General features: G+C 40.4%; 1 protein-coding gene across 1 annotated transcript in view; it reads left to right on the top strand.

Moving 5' to 3' along the window:
- LOC124722829 (molybdenum cofactor biosynthesis protein 1-like) overlaps nucleotides 1–23,953 on the top strand; it is a 57,029-nt gene extending 33,076 nt beyond the window's left edge. Inside the window, exons 5-8 of the mRNA XM_047247951.1 lie at nucleotides 2,338–2,562; nucleotides 12,930–13,075; nucleotides 21,753–21,838; nucleotides 23,751–23,953. Of these exons, the coding sequence (XP_047103907.1) occupies nucleotides 2,338–2,562; nucleotides 12,930–13,075; nucleotides 21,753–21,838; nucleotides 23,751–23,953 (660 nt within the window). The remainder of the gene's footprint in view (nucleotides 1–2,337; nucleotides 2,563–12,929; nucleotides 13,076–21,752; nucleotides 21,839–23,750) is intronic.
- Nucleotides 23,954–24,179: the final 226 nt, after the last annotated feature.

Below are 24,179 nucleotides of genomic sequence, written 5' to 3'. Positions count from 1 at the left end.
ATTGTTTGTTTCCTTTTAAGACCTTATAAAGACAGTTACTGACAATTTCTTTTTTCTTATTGGAGAAAAGTAAAACCATATGGGGGCCAGACGAAGATTGTAAATGAATATGGAATAGAGTATTTCTATTTTCCCTGTATGCAGTGTCAATAACGTCACCTCACACACTTAATTTCTGGCAGCACCTCCTTCTCAACACATGACTGTCCCCCACCACCTCACCATAGTCTTCAAGTTATATCCTATAGCACTTCTGGGTGGACAAATAGATGAAGGCTGTAGTTTAAAACAGTATAACTAAACTTAAAAGTCAAACTGCCCTTTTATAGAGACTGCCATCATTATTTAAACATAATAAACAACATCAAAACAGTCAAAAGAATTTTTTTTTCAAAAGAGCAGAAAATTGTAGTGAAATTCATGAAAGGATTGTTTTAAATTGTTATATCTTAAATCAATAAGTATGTCAGCATTTCCCAGGATTTTCTGGCTTAATTAAGACTAGGTCATGCCACCACAGTGGTCAGACAGTGGACTTGCCTTCGAGAGGACAACGGACCCGAGTCCCATCGGGCCATCAAAATTTGGGTTTTCCTTGATTTCCCTAAAGGATTTAAGACAAATGCTGGGATGGTTCCTTTGAAAAAGATGACATTCGGCTGAGGAAGCTAATTTCTGTGGCACTTCTGATGACACAGTGCTGGTGGAAGCACGAGTATTTCAGAGCACACCATTCATTGCACATTGTTAAACATAGGGCTCTGCTGCAGACAACCCCCGTATGTTCCCATGTTGACAACACTGCTGAATTACAATTTCTGTGGCTCAGGAGCATTGAGACTGGGCAGTGAATCAATAGAAATGTGTCATCTGGTTGAATCATTCGTGTTTCGCATTACACCTGCTTGACGGTTTTGTGCACATACACCGTCAACAGAGTGAATTGGTGCTTGAAAGGTGCACTTTGCTACAGACTTAGGCCAGTGGGAGCAATATTATGCTATGGAGGACATTCACCTGGTCTTCTGTGGGTCCTGTGGTAGTAACTGAAGGCTCCATAACAGCTTTGTTCTGTGTGAACATTATTGTGCACTGTCCACACCCTGTCTCTAATGAAGGTGACATGTTTCAACAATATGACTTTCAGTGTCACGAGGCCAGAATCAAATTCACCCCTTCTGAATCTGATGGAATACATCTGTGATGCTATCAGATACCAGTTCTGCACCCAGAAACCACTGATCTCCAATTTATGGGAATTACATGACCTGTGCTTACACATGCGGTGCTGCATAATGCTGGGAACATACCTCACATAATGCTGGGAACATACCTGAAATTTGTTGAACTTGTCCCACACAAAATCACTGCTGTATTGTGTTCCAACAGTGGACAAACACATTATCAAACAGGAGGTCATAGTGTTTTGTCTCATCAGTTTATATATTCAATGCTTGAATGAAAGGTGTGCTCTTTTCCTTTTTTCTGCCATTGCGTGTATGTGTAAAGCAGGATGTTCTACCATTTGGGTTTGTTTATATGAAGGCTGTCAGTATTACCACCTGCACAGATACTAAATGCTCCTTTTGTGAAGACCTTTTATCTTGAGAACACTTTTAACTTTGTTTCACAAATGGCAGCACAGTTTCAAGAAAGCTTCTTAATTTAATGTAATAGTTAAAATAATACCTTCAGCAAAAGATGTGTGCGTTGGAGTGGGGAAAAAGATTGGAGATGTATGTAGTTTAATTTTCGTAAATTGTTAAGAAGGTTAACAGCTTGGCATGCTAAGATAAATTCAGACATTCTCCAAAAGGAGAGAAAAAGATTAATTTAACAGAATCAGTGAGGTATACAAATATAACAACAGACTTGTAGAACCATTATTTTGTAGGTTAGATTAGATTAGATTCAGCTTTTGTTCCAAGACCCAAAACATGAGATGATTCTCATGGGTGAGTAACATGCCAGAAAGTATAACATAAAAAATATAAAACATTTGAATACCCTGATCATTTGTCAGGAGATTGTCAAACTAGGTGAATACAATACAAACTGGAACAGCTTTTTTTTTCAGAATTGATACGCTGTCAGACTGAAATATTGTTATGCACTATTAATAAATTTATCAAACAAAAATACATAATCTTGACTGTTATGACAAAGTGCTCTCAGAACTGAAATCTAACAGACATTCTTATTTAAGCTGGCCTAACAGCCACTGTTAAGATATTCATCTATAGAGTAGGATGAGTTGTCTATCAAAAAGTCTTTCAAACTCTGTTTAAACCATGCTTTATCTGATACCAAGTTTTTAATGGTGTCTTTCTTCCACAGATAAATTGTGTTGTAATGCGAGGTTTTAATGAAGATGAAGTGTGCAGTTTTTTGGAGTTAACAAAAGAGGAAAATGTTGATGTAAGATTTATTGAGTACATGCCTTTCAGCGGCAACAAATGGAATGATGGGAAGATGGTCTCATTTAATGAAATGCTCCAAATAATTAGAAAGCAGTGGCCTAATTTTGATCCTCTTCCCAATGGGCCCAATGATACCTCAAAGGTACATGCAGTATTACATATGAACATACATTGAAAATAATTTAATATTTATGACTTACTACCAATCACAAGAATACTTCACATCTGCTGGTGGTATGAGAGATGGACTGGTTTAGTTACATATTTCTCATCCCATTCAGTAAGTCTGTCCTGGCCTGGGTTTCTCTGCAGCTTTTCTGCAACTCTCCCCATTTCCTAAACCTTGACAAGCCTTTTCTTTCTTCCCTTTTCCTTCCCCTTCATTGTTTCTGCCAGAAGAAGAAGCCACTGGCTCCGAAAGCTTGCACATTTCCATAACTTTAAGAGGAGTTAGAAGGGGAAAACATTCTTTTTCACTTTTTTGGGTTTTTATCTGATTATAAAATTTGCAATTTTCCAAATAAAATGATATGTATATTACTTATAAACTTGCGTGGGAAGTATTTTATTTTATTTTCTAAAATATAATCTACACCAGTTGAAAATGTTAAAATTTTTACATGCATTACTTCAAGACCTAATAAAATCGGTAATTTTTTATATACAGGGTAGACCATTGATCGTGACCAGGCCAAATTTCTCATGAAATAAGTGTCAAACGAAAAAACTACAAAGAACGAAATTTGTCTAGCTCGAAGGGGGAAACCAGCTGGCGCAATGGTTGGCCTGCTATAAGGCACTGCCATAGCTCAAACTGATATCAACTGTGTTTTTTAAAATAGGAACCCCATTTTTTATTACATATTCGTGTAATACGTAATATCTTAGAAGAAAGATTAAGAAAAGGCAAACCTACGTTTCTAGCATTTGTAGACTTAGAGAAAGCTTTTGACAATGGTGACTGGAATACTTTCTTTCAAATTCTAAAGGTGGCAGGGGTAAAATACAGGGAGCGAAAGGCTATTTACAATTTGTACAGAAACCAGATAGCAGTTATAAGAGTCGAGGGACATGAAAGGGAAGCAGTGGTTGGGAAGGGAGTAAGACAGGGTTGTAGCCTCTCCCCGATGTTGTTCAATCTGTATATTGAGCAAGCAGTAAAGGAAACAAAAGAAAAAATCGGAGTAGGTATTAAAATTCATGGAGAAGAAATAAAAACTTTGAGGTTCGTCGATGACATTGTAATTCTGTCAGAGACAGCAAAGGACTTGGAAGAGCAGTTGAATGGAATGGACAGTGTCTTGAAAGGAGGATATAAGATGAACATCAACAAAAGCAAAACAAGGATAATGGAATGTAGTCTAATTAAGTCGGGTGATGCTGAGGGAATTAGATTAGGAAATGAGGCACTTAAAGTAGTAAAGGAGTTTTGCTATTTGGGAGCAAAATAACTGATGATGGTCGAAGTAGAGAGGATATAAAATGTAGGCTGGCAATGGCAAGGAAAGCGTTTCTGAAGAAGAGAAATTTGTTAACATCCAGTATTGATTTAAGTGTCAGGAAGTCATTTCTGAAAGTATTCGTATGGAGTGTAGCCATGTATGGAAGTGAAACATGGACGATAAATAGTTTGGACAAGAAGAGAATAGAAGCTTTCGAAATGTGGTGCTACAGAAGAATGCAGAAGATTAGATGGGTAGATCACATAACTAATGAGGAAGTATTGAATAGGATTGGGGAGAAAAGAAGTTTGTGGCACAACTTGACCAGAAGAAGGGATCGGTTGGTAGGACATGTTCTGAGGCATCAAGGGATCACCAATTTAGTATTGGAGGGCAGCGTGGAGGGTAAAAATCATAGAGGGAGACCAAGAGATGAATACACTAAGCAGATTCAGAAGGATGTAGGTTGCAGTAGGTACTGGGAGATGAAAAAGCTTGCACAGGATTGAGTAGCATGGAGAGCTGCATCAAACCAGTCTCAGGACTGAAGACCACAACAACAACAACGTAAAGAAATATGAATGTTTTAGTTGGACCACTTTTTTCGCTTTGTGATAGATGGCGCTGTAATAGTCACAAACATATGTCTCATAATTTTAGACGAACAGTTGGTAACAGGTAGGTTTTTTAAATTAAAATACAGAACGTAGGTACATTTGAACATTTTATTTCGGTTGTTCCAATGTGATACATGTACCTTTGTGAACTTATCATTTCTGAGAATGCATGTTGTTACGGCATGATTACCTGTGAATACCACATTAATGCAATAAATGCTCAAAATGATGTCTGTCAACCTCAATGCCTTTGGCAATACGTGTAACAACATTCCTCTCAACAGTGAGTAGTTCGCCTTCCGTAATGTTCGCACATGCATTGACAATGCACTGACGCATGTTGTCAGGCATTGTCGGTGGATCACGATAGCAAATATCCTTCAACTTTCCCCACAGAAAGAAATCCAGGTACGTCAGATCCGGTGAACGTGCGGGCCATGGTATGGTGCTTTGACGACCAATCCACCTGTCATGAAATATGCTATTCAATACTGCTTCAACCGCACACAAACTATGTGCCGGACATCCATCATTTTGGAGGTACATCGCCATTCTGTCATGCAGTGAAACATCTAGTAGTAACATTGGTAGAACATTACGCAGGAAATCAGCATACATTGCACCATTTAAATTTCCATCGATAAAATGGGGGCCAATTATCCTTCCTCCCTTAATGCCACACCATACATTAACCTGCCAAGGTCGCTGCTGTTCCACTTGTCACTGCCATCGTAGATTTTCCGTTGCCCAATAGTGAATATTATGGCGGTTTAGGTTACCGCTGTTGGTGAATGATGCTTCATCACTAAATAGAAAGCATGCAAAAAATCTTTCATCGTCCCGTAATTTCTCTTATGCCCAGTGGCAGAACTGTACATGACATCCAAAGTCATCGCCATGCAATTCCTGGTGCATAGAAATATGGTACGGGTGCAATCGATGTTGATGTAGCATTCCCAACACCGACGTTTTTGAGATTCCCAATTCTCGCGCAATTTTTCTGCTACTGATGTGTGGATAAGCTGCCCCAGCAGCTAAAACACCTACTAGGGCATCATCATTTGTTGCAGGTCATGGTTGATGTTTCCATGTGGCTGGACACTTCCTGTTTCCTTAAATAATGTAACTATCCAGCAAATGGTCCGGACACTTCGATGATGTCGTCCAGGATACCGAGCAGCATACATAGCACATGCCCCTTGGGCATTTTGATCACAACAGCCATACATCAACACGATATCAACCTTTTCCGCAATTGGTAAACGGTACATTTTAACACGGGTAATGTATCACGAAGCAAATACCGTCCGCACTGGCGGAATGTTATGTGATACCACATACTTATATGTTTGTGACTATTACAGCAGCTGGCCGGAGTGGCCGAGCGGTGCTAGGCGCTACAGTCCGGAAACGCGCGACCGCTACAGTCGCAGGTTCGAATCCTGCCTCGGGCATGGATGTGTGTGATGTCCTTAGGTTAGTTAGGTTTAAGTATTTCTAAGTTCTAGGGGACTGATGACCTCAGAAGTTAAGTCCCATAGTGCTCAGAGCCATTTGAACCATTTTTGACTATTACAGCCCCATCTATCACAAAGCGAAAAAAAGTGGTCCAGCTAAAACATTCATATTTCTTTACGTACTACATGAATATGTAATAAAAAATGGGAATTCCTATTTTTAAAAAATGCAGTTGATATGAGTTTGACCTATGGCAGCGCTATCTAGCAGGCCAACCATAGCGCTATCTGGTTTCTCCCTTCAAGCTAGACGAATTTCGTTCTTTGTAGTTTTTTCATTTGATGCTTATTTCGTGAGATATTTGACCCGGTCACTATCAATGGACCACCCTGTAGAAAGCTGTGGATTGCTGTTTTATAAAGATTAAATTATGTGTTTGTATTGGTAGCACTGTCAAAAATAGTATCGTATCTTTTCATAGTATAAACATGCTTTGTATATCGAAGTGCTAACGTTTTTCCGAGGAAAAGTGACGAATAGACTGGTAAATCCCTCAAAAAGTATGACTCCAAAATGAAGTGTTTTTAAGAAATGTGGGTTTCATGGTAATAAATTTTTGAATAAAGAGAAACATTGTGTTCAGCATGTGGTGTGTGAAGTTACAGACAATGAAATACTGGCAAACTCATGAGTATCTAGAGAAACACCCATTAGTGCTTCGAAGATTAAAATGAAACATAGTGATAACACAGTTATCTCAAAACAAAACTCATGTAAACGGTAGGTTAGGTTATATTCTGCTACATTTACATATCCTAACAGGGGTGTTATGTGAATGTGTGTGCTGTATGTATGTGGAGGGCCAGTTAGTTTACATGAAGACATTGAGGTATCAAATGGACTAGCCAGGAAACTTATCATTAATTCTGCCAGTTGTAAATATACTCATTCACTTTGGAGTTCTGATAAGTGTAAAGATAATTATTTTAAAATAAATATTAGGTGGTTTTATGGATTGAGAGCTATTGGCAAAGGACACACTGCAGCAGAAACAATGTGTGTCGTGATGTATATGCCACGCCCACTTTGTAAAATGGACAAGTATGCAGGATTTATTGGAGCTGCTGTGAAATCTGCTGCATGTGAGTCAATTAAGGGTGCTGCAAATGAAGCTGCTGAAATAAACGATGGTATGATTGACATATCAGTAGCTTTTGGGGCACTTGGTAGAAGCGCAGCTGCAGTTCTAAGAATTCTGTTGCTACAGTGACCAGTGTGGATACTGGAAAGCTAATAGATTTCCAGATTTTAACCAAACGTTGTTATAAGTATAAATCAGGGAATGAAGATGGGCATATTTGCGAAAGAAATTATGAAGGGCAACTAGTCGTACGGAGGCCCGTGCAGTTGTTGAAATTTATAATCGTTCTGTAAACTAAAGGCGAGTGTGTTACACTAAGTTCTTAAGTTATGCAGACTCAAATGCATATAACAGTGTAGTAGCCACTCAGCCTTATGGTGAGAAGCTTGTCACAGAAATGGAATGTGTTGGTCATGCCCAGAAGAGGATGGGTACCAGATTGAGGAAGTTGAAACAAAGTTTGAGAGACAAGACACTTTCAGGTGGTAAGACCATATGAAGCAGGCTGACAGACAACATGATTGATGAACTACAACAGTATTATGAGATTGCCATTAGAAATAATACTGAGGATTTGTTGAAAATGAAGCAGGCAGTATGGGCTACCTTCTTCCAGAGACTGTCAGCTGATGATAAACCAGTACACCATCTTTGCCCTCCTGGATCTGGTTCATGGTGCAATTACCGCAATGCCCAGTACTCAAACAGGTCATACAGCCATAAACATTCTATCCCAGCAGCAGTTGTGGATATCATAAAACCTGTTTACAGAGACCTGGCAATCCTGAATTATTGAAGAAGTGTCTGCATTGTCAGACTCAAAATCCCAATGAGTCGTTCAATAATCTTATAGTGTCAATGTCATCGTAACTGCCGTCTGCGTCACGTCTGCTGTGCAGCAAGCTACGATAGTTTAAGTATTAACTCTATTTTTCTTACTTGTCACTTCTTCTTCCGTGTGTTTTTGCTTTTAGGAAGCTTTAATTGTCGAGTGCTAGTAATAGTGTTCCATAGATTTTGTGTTTGTTTTGAATACAGTCAGAGAGAGTCCGTTTAGTCAGCCATAGTGCCAGTAGTGCTAGTGTTTGTTTTGAATACAGTCCAGAGACAGGTAGTGCTATTTTCATTGTTTTCTACAGGAAGTATCTAGTAACCACAATTTAGTCAACTATCAGCCGCCTTTAGTGAATTAGCAGTCTAGTTATAAGTTGATTAACTCTCTACAGTAAATTGATTTCTTAGGATGGATAGGATGTGAGACTGCTGTGTACGGACACAGGAGGAGCTGGCCACTGTTCACGAACAGCTGAACGTGTTGATGGCCGTGGTTAGCCGTCTTCTGGCTGCTGCCTCAGAGTGTAGTGGCAGTGGGGAGTCTGGTGCATTGCATGGTACACCCCAGGTGTTACATGCTTCACCCACTGACCCTGCTGTCGACACATCTTTGCGGGTACCAGGCGCGATTGGGCCACCCTCTTCCCAAGGGGAGTGGCGGGTTCAGCGGCGTTCGCGGCGCACGAGGCGGAGGGTCAGTGTGGAGGCTGGCCGTGTGGCATCGCCCGTTCTGCCTGTGAGTGGACATGTGGCCACTCCTTCAGCAAGGTCCGAGCAGGCACATGGGGGGAGGGGTTTATTAGTTATTGGGAGCTCCAACGTTAGGCGGGTGATGGAGCCCCTTAGGGAAATAGCGAAAAGGTCGGGGAAGAAGGTCAGTGTTCACTCTGTCTGCTTGCCGGGGGTCTCATCTGAGATGTGGAGGAGGCCGTGCCGGCAGTGATAGAGAGCACTGGGTGCACCCGACTGCAAATTGTTGCTCATGTCGGCACCAATGACTCCTGCCGTCTGGGTTCAGAGGTCATCCTCAGTTCGTACAGGCGGTTAGCGGAGTTGTTGAAGGCGGAAAGCCTCGCGGGGTGGAATCTGAGCTAGCTATTTGTAGTATCATTCCCAGAACCGATAGTGGTGGTCCTCTGGTTTGGAGCCGAGTGGAAGGCTTGAACCAGGGACTCAGACGATTCTGCGGAGATCTGGGGTGCAAATTTCTCGACCTCCGCTATCGGGTGGCGAAATGTAGGGTCCCCCTGAATAGGTCACGCGTGCACTACATGCAGGAAGTCGCTACAAGGGTAGCAGAGTATATGTGGAGTGCACATGTGGGTTTTTAGGTTAGAGAATTCCCTCCCTAGGCCCGACAAGACACCTCCTGAGATGCAGCAAGGTAGGAGTAGACAAAATGCAACAGGGAATAACAATACTAATATGCTAATAGTAAACTGCAGGAGCATCTATAGAAAGGTCCCAGAACTGCTCTCATTAATAAGCGGTCACAATGCCCACGTAGTACTAGGGACAGAAAGTTGGCTGAAACCAGATGTAAACAGTATGAAATTCTAAACTCAGATTGGAATGTATACCGGAGAGACAGGCTGGACAGTGAAGGGGGAGGCATGTTTAAAGTGATAAGAAGTGCAATAGTATCGAAGGAAATTGACGGAGATCCAAAATGTGAAATAATTTGGGTGAAGGTCACGGTTAAAGCAGGCTCAGACATGGTAATTGGATGTCTCTATAGGCCCCCTGGCTCAGCAGCTGTTGTGGCTGAGCACCTGAAGGATAATTTGGAAAATATTTTGAGTAGATTTTCCCAACATGTTATAGTTCTGGGTGGAAATTTTAATTTGCCGGATATAGACTGGGAGACTCAAACTTTCATAACGGGTGGCAGGGACAAAGAATCCAGTGAAATTTTTTAAGAGCTTTATCTGAAAACTACCTTGAGCAGTTAAACAGAGAACCGACTCATGGCGATAACATATTAGACCTTCTAGTGACAAACAGACCCGAACTATTTGAAACAGTTAACGCAGAACAGGGAATCAGTGATCATAAAGTGGTTACTGCATCGATGATTTCAGCCGTAAATAGAAATATTAAAAAAGGTACGAAGATTTTTCTGGTTAGCAAAAGTGACAAAAATCAGATTTCAGAGTACCTGATGGCTCAACACAAAAGTTTTGTTTTAAGTACAGATGGTGTAGAGGATCAGTGGACAAAGATCAAAACCATCGTACAATATGCGTTAGATGAGTATGTGCCAAGCAAGATCGTAAGAGATGGAAAGACGCCAGCGTGGTACAACAACCGAGTTAGAAAACTGCTGCGGAAGCAAAGGGAACTTCACAGCAAACATAAACATAGCCAACACCTTGCAGACAAACAAAAATTACGCGAAGCGAAATGTAATGTGAGGAGGGCCATGCGAGAGGCGTTAAATGAATTCGAAAGTAAAGTTCTATGTACTGACTTGGCAGAAAATCCTAAGAAATTTTGCTCTTATGTCAAAGCGGTAGGTGGATCAAAACAAAATGCCCAGACACTCTGTGACCAAAAAGGTACTGAAACAGAGGATGATGGACTAAAGGCCGAAATACTAAATGTCTTTTTCCAAAGCTGTTTCACAGAGGAAGACTGCACTGTAGTTCCTTCTCTAGATTGTCGCACAGATGACAAAATGGTAGATATTGAAATAGATGACCGAGGGATAGATAAACAATTAAAATCACTCAAAAGAGGAAAGGCCGCTGGACCTGATGGGATACCAGTTCAATTTTACACAGAGTATGTGAAGGAACTTGCCCCCATTCTTGCAGCAGTGTACCGTAGGTCTCTACAAGAGCGTAGCGTTCCAAAGAATTGGAAAAGGGCACAGGTCATCCCTGTTTTCAAGAAGGGACGTCGAACAGATGTGCAGAACTATAGACCTATATCTCTAACGTCAATCAGTAGTAGAATTTTAGAACATGTATTATGTTCGAGTATTATGACTTTTCTGTAAACTAGAAATCTACTCTGTAGGAATCAGCATGGGTTTCGAAAAAGACGATCGTGTGAAACCCAGCTCGCGTTATTCGTCCACGAGACTCAGAGGGCCATAGACACGGGTTCCCACGTAGATGCTGTGTTTCTTGACTTCCGCAAGGCGTTCGATACAGTTCCCCGCAATCGTTTAATGAACAAAGTAAGAGCATATGGACTATCAGACCAATTACGTGATTGGATTGAAGAGTTGCTAGATAACAGAACGCAGCATGTCATTCTCAATGGAGAGAAGTCTTCCGAAGTAAGAGTGATTTCAGGTGTGCTGCAGGGGAGTGTCGTAGGACCGTTGCTATTCACAATATACACAAATGACCTTGTGAATGACATCGGAAGTTCACTGAAGCTTTTTGCGGATGATGTTGTGGTATATCGAGAGGTTGCAACAATGGAAAATTGTACTGATATGCAGGATGATCTGCACCGAATTGATGCATGGTGCAGGGAATGGCAATTGAATCTCAATGTAGACAAGTGTAATGTGCTGCGAATACATAGAAAGAAAGATCCCATATCATTTAGCTACAATATAGCAGGTCAGCAATTGGAAGCAGTTAATTCCATAAATTATCTGGGAGTATGCATTAGGAGTGATTTAAAATGGAATGATCATATAAAGTTGATCGTCGGTAAATCAGATGTCAGACTGAGATTCATTGAAAGAATCCTAAGGAAATGCAATCCGAAAACAAAGGAATTAGGTTACAGTACACTTGTTCGCCCACTGTTTGAATACTGCTCAGCAGTGTGGGGTCCGTATCAGATAGGGTTGATAGAAGAGATAGAGAAGATCAAACAGAGAGCAGCATGCTTCGTTATAGGATCATTTAGTAATCATGAAAGCATTACGGAGATGTTAGATAAACTCCAGTGGAAGACTCTGCGGGAGAGACGCTCAGTAGCTCGGTACGGGCTTTTGTTGAAGTTTCGAGAACATACCTTCACCGAGGAGTCAAGCAGTATATTGCTCCCTCCTACGTATATCTCGCGAAGAGACCATGAGGATAAAATGAGAGAGATTAGAGCCCGCACAGAGGCATACCGACAATCCTTCTTTCCACGAACAATACGAGACTGGAATAGAAGGGAGAACCAATAGAGGTACTCAAGGTACCCTACACCGTCAGGTGGCTTGAGGAGTATGGATGTAGATGTAGATGTAGACCAAAAAATGATTTTCTTGTAATGAAGACACTAAAGTGGGGGTCAGTCATGCTGTTATTGCTTTTAATGATGGCAACATTGGTAGCGTGAAAGTGCTACAACATATGGGAATTAATTCTGGAGCAAACTGCATCAGAGAATTTGAATGGATGGACAAGGTTTGCACTGGTAAAGCAGAGTATGCAGCACAGTTGGCCACTACGGAGTCCAGAAAGAAGAAAACAAGAAAAAACTTAAAAAAAGATCAAGAGGATGATATACAGTATGGTGCAGGGTGCTTCTGAGTGACTAAAAACAAAATGTTAAGCATATATTGAGTTACAGTCTATTAAAACTTTAAAAACTCTTCCTGAAAATTTACATTTTCTCTTGCACTTTTCCCTAAATCTCAGAAACTACTTCGAGTAGCGAATTCAAATTTTCAGGGAGTAATAACATATGTATCCTGAGTCTTCTGAACTAAAAGAAGAACATAATGTTATGTATAAATAAAATGATTTAGAATAACATACAAAAAAGTACACAAAATTTTAACTGTGTAATTAAAAAATTGTATTTCCAAAAGCAGTGGCTGAAATGCAATTATTGTAAGACTCAGAACATATAGTTTAATGTCCTGTAAAAGTTTCTTGTCAATGGCTACAGTTGTTCCTGAAATACGGGGAAGTTAAGTCACTAAATTTAACATTGTCAGGATTGGGTGTTCAAACTCCCCTTAATGCACGTTTTCTCCTTCCTCCACTTGGTGAGCAACACATTTATAGTATTTTCACAACAGCAGTAGCTATTTTCTTACAATTTCTTTTTGCAGGCATACCATGTCCCGGGCTTCAAGGGATGCGTGGGATTTATTACCTCAATGAGTGAACACTTCTGTGGCACATGCAACCATTTACGGATAACAGCTGATGGCAATTTGGAGGTGTGTCTCTTTGGGAATTCAGAGATATCTCTCAGGTGAGTGATGAAACATAGAATAATCATGTCCAAGTGAAAATTCATGCGAGGAAACCATAAAATTACTAGAAGACTGACAGACTGATCAGTATTTTACCTTCAGGAGGTGAAATTCCAAAACTTCTTATAGACACATTCGTTCCTCTTGTCCTCACATTAGTCGTGGAGTCCGAGTGACCTTTCAGACCTTCAGGAACTTATCCCTCTTTCCTCTCTCATGAAGGAACTGATAGTTCCAAATGCTGAGTATAGAATAATACTTTCAAACTGTTTGCCATGCACATTAGGTATGTGGTTGGTATATGGAAGAGATAAACTGCAGTTAAATCCAGCAGGTATGAAATGAGTTATCTTTTCTTGAAGTTTTCAGCTTGCACCCTCCTCCCTCCCAGACATACAAACCAGATACCTCTAGCTAAATAATTTGTGAGTATATATAATTTGCCTCTGTCAACATCATGTTACACTAACCTATTTGTGAGATTAAATTAAAGGAAAGTAATCAGAACTGGAAATTATGTAAAGACATTTTTAGCTATGTCCCTAGGTTTTAATAAAGTTAACACAGTATTTCTGTCCATGTGATGGTAACTATGATTTGCCAGCCACTGTTGCCGAGCGGTTCTAGGCACTTCAGTCCAGAACCGCGCGACTGCTACGGTCGCAGGTTTGAATCCTGCCTTGGCTCAGATGTTAAGTCCCATAGTGCCCAGAGCCATTTGAACTGTGATTCATGATTATCAGAGTCTATATGTTCCAAATAAAAATTGGAACTTCATGTGTATAAATGTACAAATTATTAGACAATGGGACCAACAACTGACACTTTTAAATTGATGACTAGACTAAGAGATTAATAATAGGTAAAATACTGCAAGATACTTGGCGATAAGTTTGTTTCAGGACAAGGTAAGGGGGGTGGGGGGCGGGAAGAATCAGCTCTCTCTTTGTGAGCATACCAGGAATCCTTTATCAACCCAAGGTAAAATAAGATATAAAAATACAGGGTCAAACAACTAATTTAAGTATCTTAAAAACCAAATGACTAATAAAAGTGGAAGCTAAGAAAAGTAAGTTCGTAGTAAGTAGGGTGAAACACAGGGGGCTGCAACATATTGCCATTGTTGTTTGACTTGTCTATCAAAGAAAAAAGAAATGGATCAAAACAAAATAAAAATGAGAATGGAAATGTATCAGAAGCAGATAGGAATAAGCAAGGAACATATTCTTTAATAAATAATTAAAAAAAAGAGACTGACATGTGAGGCAGATGTTCCTACAATTTTATGTTCAAAGCACAGCAGTCTGTGAAAGCAAAATATTTATGACATTGAAAAAAGAAAATCAGTGAGTGAAAAGTGTGTGTAGGTGAACTGTGGTGAAAGACTGGATATTGGAACTTCTGTTAGGCTGCCCAGTATTAGTTAACTTGGTAGTAAAGGAGCAAGTTTGCAAGGGCAGATAACTGTTTGGCTACGTAAAATAGAGTGGGAGTATGGAAAAGCTAGTCCAAGATAGGATGAAAAAGATAACAGCAACTTAAAAAATGAATTGATAAGTTACCATGAACCCCATTCCAATCTAGTGAATGCAGTGGTTGACAATATCTTGTGACATTCGCCTATAAGGCTCAAACAATAATTGCTAAATAAAAATACAAAATGTTGACAAGACTGTATCTAAGCTGTCACTCTCTTTTGAAACAAGGGTGTTTAAACCAACAAACACGCAGGAAAGCAGAGACAACTCGCACACTAGAGAAGGATGGGCAGTATCATTGAAGCAGTGAGCATAAACCATGTGGAATATGTGTGGTACAAGAAATGATAGTAAGAAAAAAAAAGAAGAAGAAGAAGAAGAGGAAAAATGTTGATCTGGAAACAAGGGAATAAAAATTTGCCACGTGAAGAGACAATATGGTACTGTGCTGATGAGTGTGTACAAGTGGTGATATACAATATACATTGATAAAGGAACTCTGCATTGGGCCCAGAAGACCACGCAATGCTCTTCGAGAGATGTTCTCTACTATATATCTATGGAGAGTTAAGGGGTCAGTATACAACTCTCCAGGCTGTTATCAACTTCCAGAAGTTGAAGACACTACTTCTCACTTGAGTAGCTCCTCAGCTGGAACTACAAGCAGAGTGTACCCTATTCCAGTCTGTCCACCGAGCAGAATTTCCCAGCTCTACAAGGAATTGAACCTGATCCCTTTCTATGGCACGCCTGTGGCATACTGACTGCATAGCTGTGGCAAGAGTCATAATATACACTTGTGAACAATTGAGTTATAACTATTCTGTTTATTGGGGAGAGAGTATGTATATTTCCAACATGAATGAAATAGTTTAGTGTATCGTAACTGGAATGTATTCAGACCTCGTACTTGTTGTGTGAGAGCGCAGTGTCTTAGACACTTGTAGTGTTTGTCTTAGCATGAACTAACCGGTGAGCCTTACTTTCTAGTATTTTTAATTATATATCATTACTGGTGCCTCTGGCACTTATGTGTTGCAATAGCAATAGCTTGCAATAGCAAACATTGAGTCAACCATGGTTTTTGGATTAGAAGTAGAGGTCAGCTGGGTTGACAGTGGGAATAGAGTGATGGGAAGTGGACAATAAGCAGTTATATTGAAGGGTGCATTATTTGATATGTTAAGGTTAATTACAAAACGTGGATTGGAGAATTTTTCACGTTGAGCAGAAGTAAGTTTACAGGACCAGATGTCAAATTACACATGATCAGTGTGAATCCCTATAGTCAGCATGAACACTGGCACACAGAATAATTTATAGGTAGTCTTGCTCTATATAAAAAATCAGATTTGTGCTGAACTGTCATGAACAAACTGTCACTTCTCTGGAATAAATAGACTCTGATTTGTTAATTACATCTGTGTAAATGAAAAATATAGGAAAACATAGATTGCTGCTTACTGTAAAGGAGACATGTTACATTGTAGACAAGCACAATTATAGAGGCACTTACATAAAGCTTTCGGCCACAGCCTTCATCAGCAAAAGAGATACAGAGAAACACACACATTCATACACACAGGCAAGCACATGTCACACACATATGACTGTCAACTCCAGCAGCTTGCCCCTAGCTGCTGGACTTGGCAGTTTTTTTTTTTTTTTTCTCTGTGTGTGTGCGCGTGCATGCGTGCGCGTGCGGTAGGCTTGCTTGTGTGTTGTGCCTGTGTGCAACTTTGTTTTCTTTACGGTAAATAGTGATCTATCTTTCCCTGCACTGTTGATATTCCTACCTGGAATTTCCATTGTTTAATATGTAAATATTTAAAGAAGGACACAGTTACATATATTCTGTCACTTGAAGACTAATACATGAAGTCAGTGGACATTATTTTTTATTGCAGAGGATCTTTGTCACCACTAATTATTAATTTTGTGTTCCAGTTAATTAGACATGCTTTCATCCTTTCCTGGATGTGCTCTTTTTGTTAAATCTTCCTTCAAAAATCTGATTTACTTCAAATTAATAAACCTGAGTATTCTGAAAAAGGAGGTGCAGCTTACAGCTGCAGTGTGACAGTTGAACACAGGGTGATTTTATCACTGCCATATCGTGGGTACCCATGGCTCGAGACACTTATTCTATAAGGGTGTGTAGTCATTGGGCTTTCTTGTACCACAGTGTCAAAGGTGTACTGTAAGCAGATTTATTCAAGGAAAATACTACCACAGTCAGCAGAGTGAACTGCTATGGGCAACAGGATATCATTGACAGGGGTTACCACTGACTAGCATGGCTTTAGCAGCGAACAGGTGGGCCACAATGTAGCAAATGACTCACCAACTCAGTGACAGTCAATAAACAGTAACCATTCATGCCACTGGGAACTGTCACCTCTTTGTGGGATACAAACATGCAATCTGCACACTGCTCGTCACACTTACAAAGATTAGCATTGGTTCGGAACAGCACCAGGGGATGCTCGAAGCATGCAGGAAGGTCGTCTGTCTGATGATTTGCGGTACATATTGCCAAGGTGGCAGGGAGCAAAATAAGGAGTGATCAAAAAAACTTCCATTTGAAGGCTGCATAGTTCAGATCAGTATGCCACACACACACACACACACACACACACACACACACACACACACACACACACATACACACATATCCATCCGCACATATACCCTGCTTGTGTCTGTATATGTGCGGATGGATATATGTGTGTGTGTGTGTGTGTGTGTGTGTGTGTGTGCGAGTGTATACCTGTCCTTTTTCCCCCCTAAGGTAAATCTTTCCACTCCCAGGATTGGAATGACTCCTTACCCTCTCCCTTAAAACCCACATCCTTTCGTCTTTCCCTCTCCTTCCCTCTTTCCTGATGAAGCAACTGTGGGTTGCGAAAGCTTGAATTTTGTGTGTGTGTTTGTTTGTGTATCTATCAACATACCAACGCTTTCGTTTGGTAAGTTACATCATCTTTGTTTTTAGATATATTTTTCCCATTTGGAATGTTTCCCTGTATTATATTATATATCAGTGCTTTCCTCTCCCACTACTATCCTGCAGACCTTGTCCACAAACAGATCTCCCAAGCAATACATTCCTCCCCACCCAACAACAATGTTACTACCCCCAGACCACACAGAAGCATCCCCCTTGTCACCCAATATTATCCTGGCCTCGAATACATCAACTAATTACTCCGCCACGGATATGAATTTCTCAAGTCAAGCCCTGAAATGAGATCATCCCTTGACAATATTCTCCCCACACCACCCAGAGTTGCCTTTTGCCGACCCCCTAACCTCCGTAACATCCTTGTCAAACCCTACAATATTCCCAGACCACCTTCTCTACCCAGCGGTTCCTACCCCTGTAACCGACCACGATGCAAAACCTGCCCCATGCATCCCCCCACAACCAACTACTCCAGCCCCGCTACTGGTAAAACATACACAACTCAAGGCAGGGCCACATGTGAGACAACACGTCATTTATCAACTGACATACCTGCACTGCACAGCCTTTTTCATTGGTATGACGACAACTAAACTGGCTGAGCGCATGAATGGGCACAGACGAACTGTCCGCCTAGGAGATGTCCAATACCCAGTAGCGGAGCATGCTCTCCAGCATAATTCTAGGGACCTAGGAACCTGCTACACCATATGTGCCATTTGGCTTCTCCCGCCCAACACCAGTACCTTGGAACTGCGGAGATGGGAACTTGCACTCCAACACATCCTTTCATCCCGCCATCCCCCTGGACTGAACCTACGTTAACCAACCTCACTCCCATTTACTCTTTAGTCTTCTCCTCTTTCCCTTTCCTCTTTAGCCATTCATGCATCTTTTCATCCTACATAGTTGTGTTTATCTTTATACTATGTGCCTCTTTACTTCTGTATTCATCCTCCTTGGTTTGAAGCTGGCACAGTAATTACAGTAGAGTATCTTTGGCTTCCCTCTGACATCCATGCCTCCATCTTTGCTACCCTCCCTGTTTACCTTTCCCCTGTTGCTTCATAACCTGGGTTGTGAATAACTGAATCCACTTTCCCTTCTTCCCCTTTTTTCCCCTCTCTCCTCCCTGATGAAGGAACGAAGTTCCGAAAGCTAGGATACGTCAATTTTCTGTTCTGTTTTGTGTATCTATCGGCTGTACTGAGCTGAGGTAAGTACCGGTCAGGCCCTCTATCTCTTTGTTAGTATTTGTTTCGTATATATAAACACACACACACACAGACAGGATGATGCGTATTAACATTTAAAAACCTCCAAAGCACTGTAGATGACCCTGAGACAAGTAATTTAATACAAGACACATGGGATCATAAATGTTGGATACGATACAAATGTTGGGAAATGTGTCAAAAGCGAATGACAAATGTCACCAGATGATGTACCTTGCCATGCTTGCAGTGGTTGAGCCTCTCGGTCTGTCACACTTGATCATCCCAACCCAAGTCAAGTATTCATATCATTGTGGCTACCGACACACGTGTGCGACTTTAGTGATGGTGTTCAGGATTTGAGTCTTGCATCTGGCAGGCAGTATTTTTTCATTGTGTTAAACAATTATGTATTTATATTGAAGTTTATTATTTTATTTACCCGTCTTGCAGTTTCCTTGATTTCTTGCAAAGTACAGTACAATGAAAACCTACCATATTGCATAACAAGTAGATGAATATAAACTTCAGAATAGCATCATCGCCATTAAATGACCTATGTTTTCTTTACTAACTAATGTCTGTAAACAAAAAGAGAAGGGACAGAAGCAAAAAACACAAAATCAGAACTGCTTTTGCTTGATTACAGCAGGGACAATAATTTTGTAACATCTACATTTACAACAGATCATATTTACAAAATGTTTTCGAAATTTGCTCTGTTTGCTCAAATGAAAGTATTGCACTGCTCAATCATTCCTTTACACTCAACCCCAACTGCTGCACATGCTGTGGGGTATGTCATCTGGTTACGTCATATGTTCAGTGTTTCTCACCAATTTTTGGGGTATTTTGAAATGTACAAAAAGGCAAATGCAGAAAGTTATGACATTTTGCTGCACATTACCTCCGTCACAGAAAAATAAAGTATACAAATCTTCTCAGATTTGCCACTGAATAATTTTGTGCAAGCCTCACAATATTTCACCAACACAACTGTTCATCATCTTCAGGTAGTGGTGGGTCCTGTCATCACTGCTGCAAGATGTGGCTGGTGATATTCGCACAGCAGAATTGAAATTTGTCAGGCTAGAAGCAGGAGTACGAATGTGTGGACAGGCACTCCCAGTTGGATGGAAATTCCATTCATAGTAGCCTTCTGCTTATGTGTTGTGGGCAATGACTGCAATGCTGGACACTCGTGTGGTTAAAAGCTGAATTAACTCTCTGCAAGGTGCTTAATCAAAATTCCATATTCCTGTTGGTAAGATTGCCCATCGTATGGATACATGCCTCATTCTTAAAAACACAATCCTAGAGTGATGATGCTGAGGATAAAATGTCAGTCCTCTTGGGAAACGTGTGGTGCCCTGTATTCAGGCAGTGCTCTGCTACCACTAATTTACTGGGTGGCATTTTTGTCAGCGCTGTTGAACGCAGTGTTCTTGCACAATGTGAGGTGTCTGCCCTATATAAGATTTCCCATAATGGCATCAGATCTTATATATGATCTGTGTTTTCTAAGGTCAAGATTGTCTTTAACTGAACACAAACAATTCCTTAGTTTTGCTGGTAGACGAAAAACACACTTGATTCTGTTTCTCTTAGCGATTCTTCCTATTTTTGAAAACATGCCACTGAAATATGGCAAAAAAGCCATTTGCAGTGCTTGTCTAAGTATCTTCATTTACATCCCTACACTGAACTTGCTTTGCTCAGAACACATTTCAAATCTGTTTACAAGAATAAACATTCTGCTGGAACACTGTTCTTAGGTGTTACAGTTCACCAGGCAGACTGTCGGTATCTGAGATCACGTGTGCTCTATGTGCCAGGGAGTGTAAGACACTACCACATTGTGCAGGGTGACGGCAACTTTTGGACCGCAAATATAACTCTGCGTGTATCAGTTTTCAGTAGAGACTATGCCCCAGTGTTCTGTCAGCTTTTCTTCTAACCGTGACATCCAGGAATGGTAAGCTGCTATCTTTTTGTACTTCCACAGTGAACTGAATATTCAGATGGAGCGAGTGCAAATGCTGCAGGAACATAGGTAGTGTCTGTATTATGTGGGCCACACCACAAATGTCTCTTCAGCATTCTTCCAGAAGGAGGAATGTTGGATATTTACTAAGGGAAATAGAGGATCTCCCATGGGAACACTGTCCACTTGATCAAAGTAGTTGGTGTTACATAAGAAATAGGATGAGGTATGCACATGTTTAAACAGCACCACAATTTCTTTCTCAAACTTGCTGCTAATAACCTCTAATGAGGGCTGCAGGGGCACTTTTGTAAGTAATGATACAACATTTGAGCTAACTAAAAGATCTGAAAGTTCTAGTTTAAGCATCTTCAGGTATTCTATGAAATCCTCTGAATTCTAAATATGATGGTCATAGTCATCCACATGATAAATTTCAAAGCTGTCACGTGGAAATTGCCAGTTGCATCTTGCAGCAGTGATAGTGGAAATCACCACCACCTGAAGATGCCAAAACGTTGTGTCACTGAAATATTGAGGGAGGGACTTGCATAATGTTATCTGGTGGGGAACCCAAAGTGTTTTTGAAACAGATCTATCAGGCAAGCCTGAAAATTCACATATACTCCAAGCAGTAAGTACCTGTTGTAAAATGGTCACATTAGTGAGCTTGGCAATTAATTAACAGTTTATCAATAAATTTGGCTTCATTTTGCAAGAAATTGTGCTGTGTTCCACTACTCCCTCTTCAACAAAACTAATGTCACTTTCTGCTCCACCTCTTCAGCCCGAGATCTTACGTATACTCTTGAGCATTTGTGTAAGATACTTGTTTATTTATAAAAATAAAAGTAACTTCTATCATGACTTTCCCATTTTGTCCAGTGGGTTTGTTATCCTGCTGTTGCCTACTGCAGACTACAGGATTACTGTTGAAGATATCTGCAAAGTTTTTCTTCCTTTTTAGTGTACCAACATTTCACTGTGTGGTAATTGCCTGGTACTGTTTAACGGGTGTTTTAACTGTTGTTTCAGAGATGCAATACGAAGCAAATGCAGTGAGGATGACTTGCTTGCCATGATTGGGGCAGCAGTGAGAAGAAAGAAGAAACAACATGCAGGTAAGATACATTACAGCAAATGTAACTCTATAGATAGAAAGAAAATTTCTGCTTAACAAGTCATAGCAAACATAAGAGCAAAATAGAATGAAAAACAACAGTGATAGAACCTGTGTTTTTTGTGTAAAATTGGATTTAATTTTTTATTTAGTATTCATTCTGATTAATGCCCATTGGTCAACAGTACATTTCAGCCCTAGAATTTGGTTCTGCAAGGTCCACCAGATAACCATATATGGCTGTTGTAACTCCTTTATTGGACTTCAGAAGTTTTCCAGCAACAAATCTTTTTTTCTTTCTTTCTTTCTTTCTTTTTTTTTTCTTTTTTAAAAAAAAGCTAAAATGCAGAAAACATCATAAAGGAAACACTCACAGAAAAGCATCAGTGTCCTTGAAACAATGGAAACTCCAGTAGGAATATCAACAATGTTGGAAAAGACAGATTACTACTTACTGATGAAGGCTGTGGCTGAAAGCTTTATGTAAGTGTCTTTTAATTCTGCCCATCTGCAGCCTAAGGTATCTTCTTTATGGTAAGTAACAGGCTGTCTTTTCCTTCATTATTCATTAGTGTTCTTTGTTTTTATTGCTGTTTAGCAAGCATTGTGTGGTATATAAGGGATGCGAATAGCGTCAGATGTTGAATCATCACTCTGGAGGATATGAAGGTGCTGCATATTGGTGTGAGACAGCATTATCTGATGAGAGTTTGAAAGGAACCTCATTGTGGATGTCCATTTGGTCGCCTGGTTAAACCTTGCAACATCTGTATTTTTGGAGTATTTGGATCTGACAGTGGCCTGATGTTGGAAAGTAAGGGCATACTCATCATCAATGTTCCAGTTGACTACATCAGACCACTACAAGGGAGCATCACTGTGTAGTGTACTGAGTACATTGTAACCTGTTCACGTCTGTGACTGCCATCTGAGAACAAGTACAGTAAACTCTCGTGCAGCTACACTTTTGGCTAGCTAGATTGACACTTGACAAGTTTTAATTTGCGTGCACCTGGAGCCAAGTATTTGCTGGTGTTTTTTGGCAATCTACTGCTAATCAGTGCACTGGTGCATGTCAAAAGTCCAAGTATCGTCAATTCGTGCGTGTGTTGGTTGAAGCTCTAGTGTGTTTCTTATTTGTATTGCATGGTTTCATGCCTCTGCCATCTATTGGAACTCCTTGTAAGTACAGTACATACAGTATTGTTCTATGCAACGCAACATAGCCCTGTCGAAACCGACAATTAGAGTGCGCCGCCTAACACTTTCCACTTGTTGTCGGTACATCAAAGCTGAGTGTTTAACAGTGAACGTACAACACCCTGTTGTGTTGCCACATGGGCTTGGGTAGAACAGAGGAAATGGCATAGATGTATTGAATGCTTTCATTTGATGGCTGCCACAGCCTTGTTTCAAAAGTCAAAAGTTTGTCTAGTGCATCTCGAGTGTTGTCAAGTTGTGCATCTGTGTGTTTCTGATTTGAGGTTTTGTGCTCCCACTATGTGCCTTAAAGTGTCCAGAGATAAAAGGGGCCAAAAACCATAAAGGACTCAGTCGAGTGTCTGTAAAAAGAACACTGAACGTGACTATGGGCATGAAACATAAAACGAATGTGATCTTGTTGGAAAAAGAGCTTCACTCTTTGCAGAGAATTGATGCCGGTGAGCCACCCACAGAAGTGGCTGCAGAGTAGGAGTACAATTACTGATCGGAAGACAAATCGATCAGGAATTGAAAAATTTTGTTCCATCCAAACATTGGGCAGCGCAGTGAAATCTTGAAAAACAATGAGAAAAGGTGCACATCCTCAGTTAGAAGAGGCATTATTTTTGTGGCACGAATAAATAAGAGCCAAAGGTGTGTCAGTTTCAGGTCCTCTACTTTGTCAAAATGAGCTGATGAGCTGATTGAAGGAAAGGAGCAAGAATTCCTCGGAAGTAATGGCCGGCAGGATCGTTTCAAGAAGCGGCATGGCATCCATGAAATTGCCATCAGTGCCAAATCATTATCTGGGGATGAAGCTGCTATGCTGATTTTAAGAAGAAACTGCACACAATCATTGACAAAGGAGGTTATACTGGCAATCGACTTTACAAATGTGATGAAATTGGGTTGAATTACAAAATCCTGCTAACGAAAACCCTTGCCTCTAAAGAAGAAGAAATGGCTTCCGGATCCAAAAAAATCAAAGATATATTTACTGTCCTTGCTTGCGGTAATGCCACTGGCAATCATAAACTGTGTTTTACTTTAATTGGCAAATCCAAAACACCAAGAGCATTTAGACACCAACCAACCAGCTTTGCCACTGAGGTACACGAATCAGTCTTAAGGCATGTATG

The sequence above is a fragment of the Schistocerca piceifrons genome, chromosome X (genome assembly GCF_021461385.2).
Source record: "Schistocerca piceifrons isolate TAMUIC-IGC-003096 chromosome X, iqSchPice1.1, whole genome shotgun sequence".
Classification (NCBI taxonomy): Eukaryota; Metazoa; Arthropoda; class Insecta; order Orthoptera; family Acrididae; genus Schistocerca; species Schistocerca piceifrons.
Note: the sequence above shows the minus strand (reverse complement) of the source record. Positions and strands in the feature narration are given on the sequence as shown.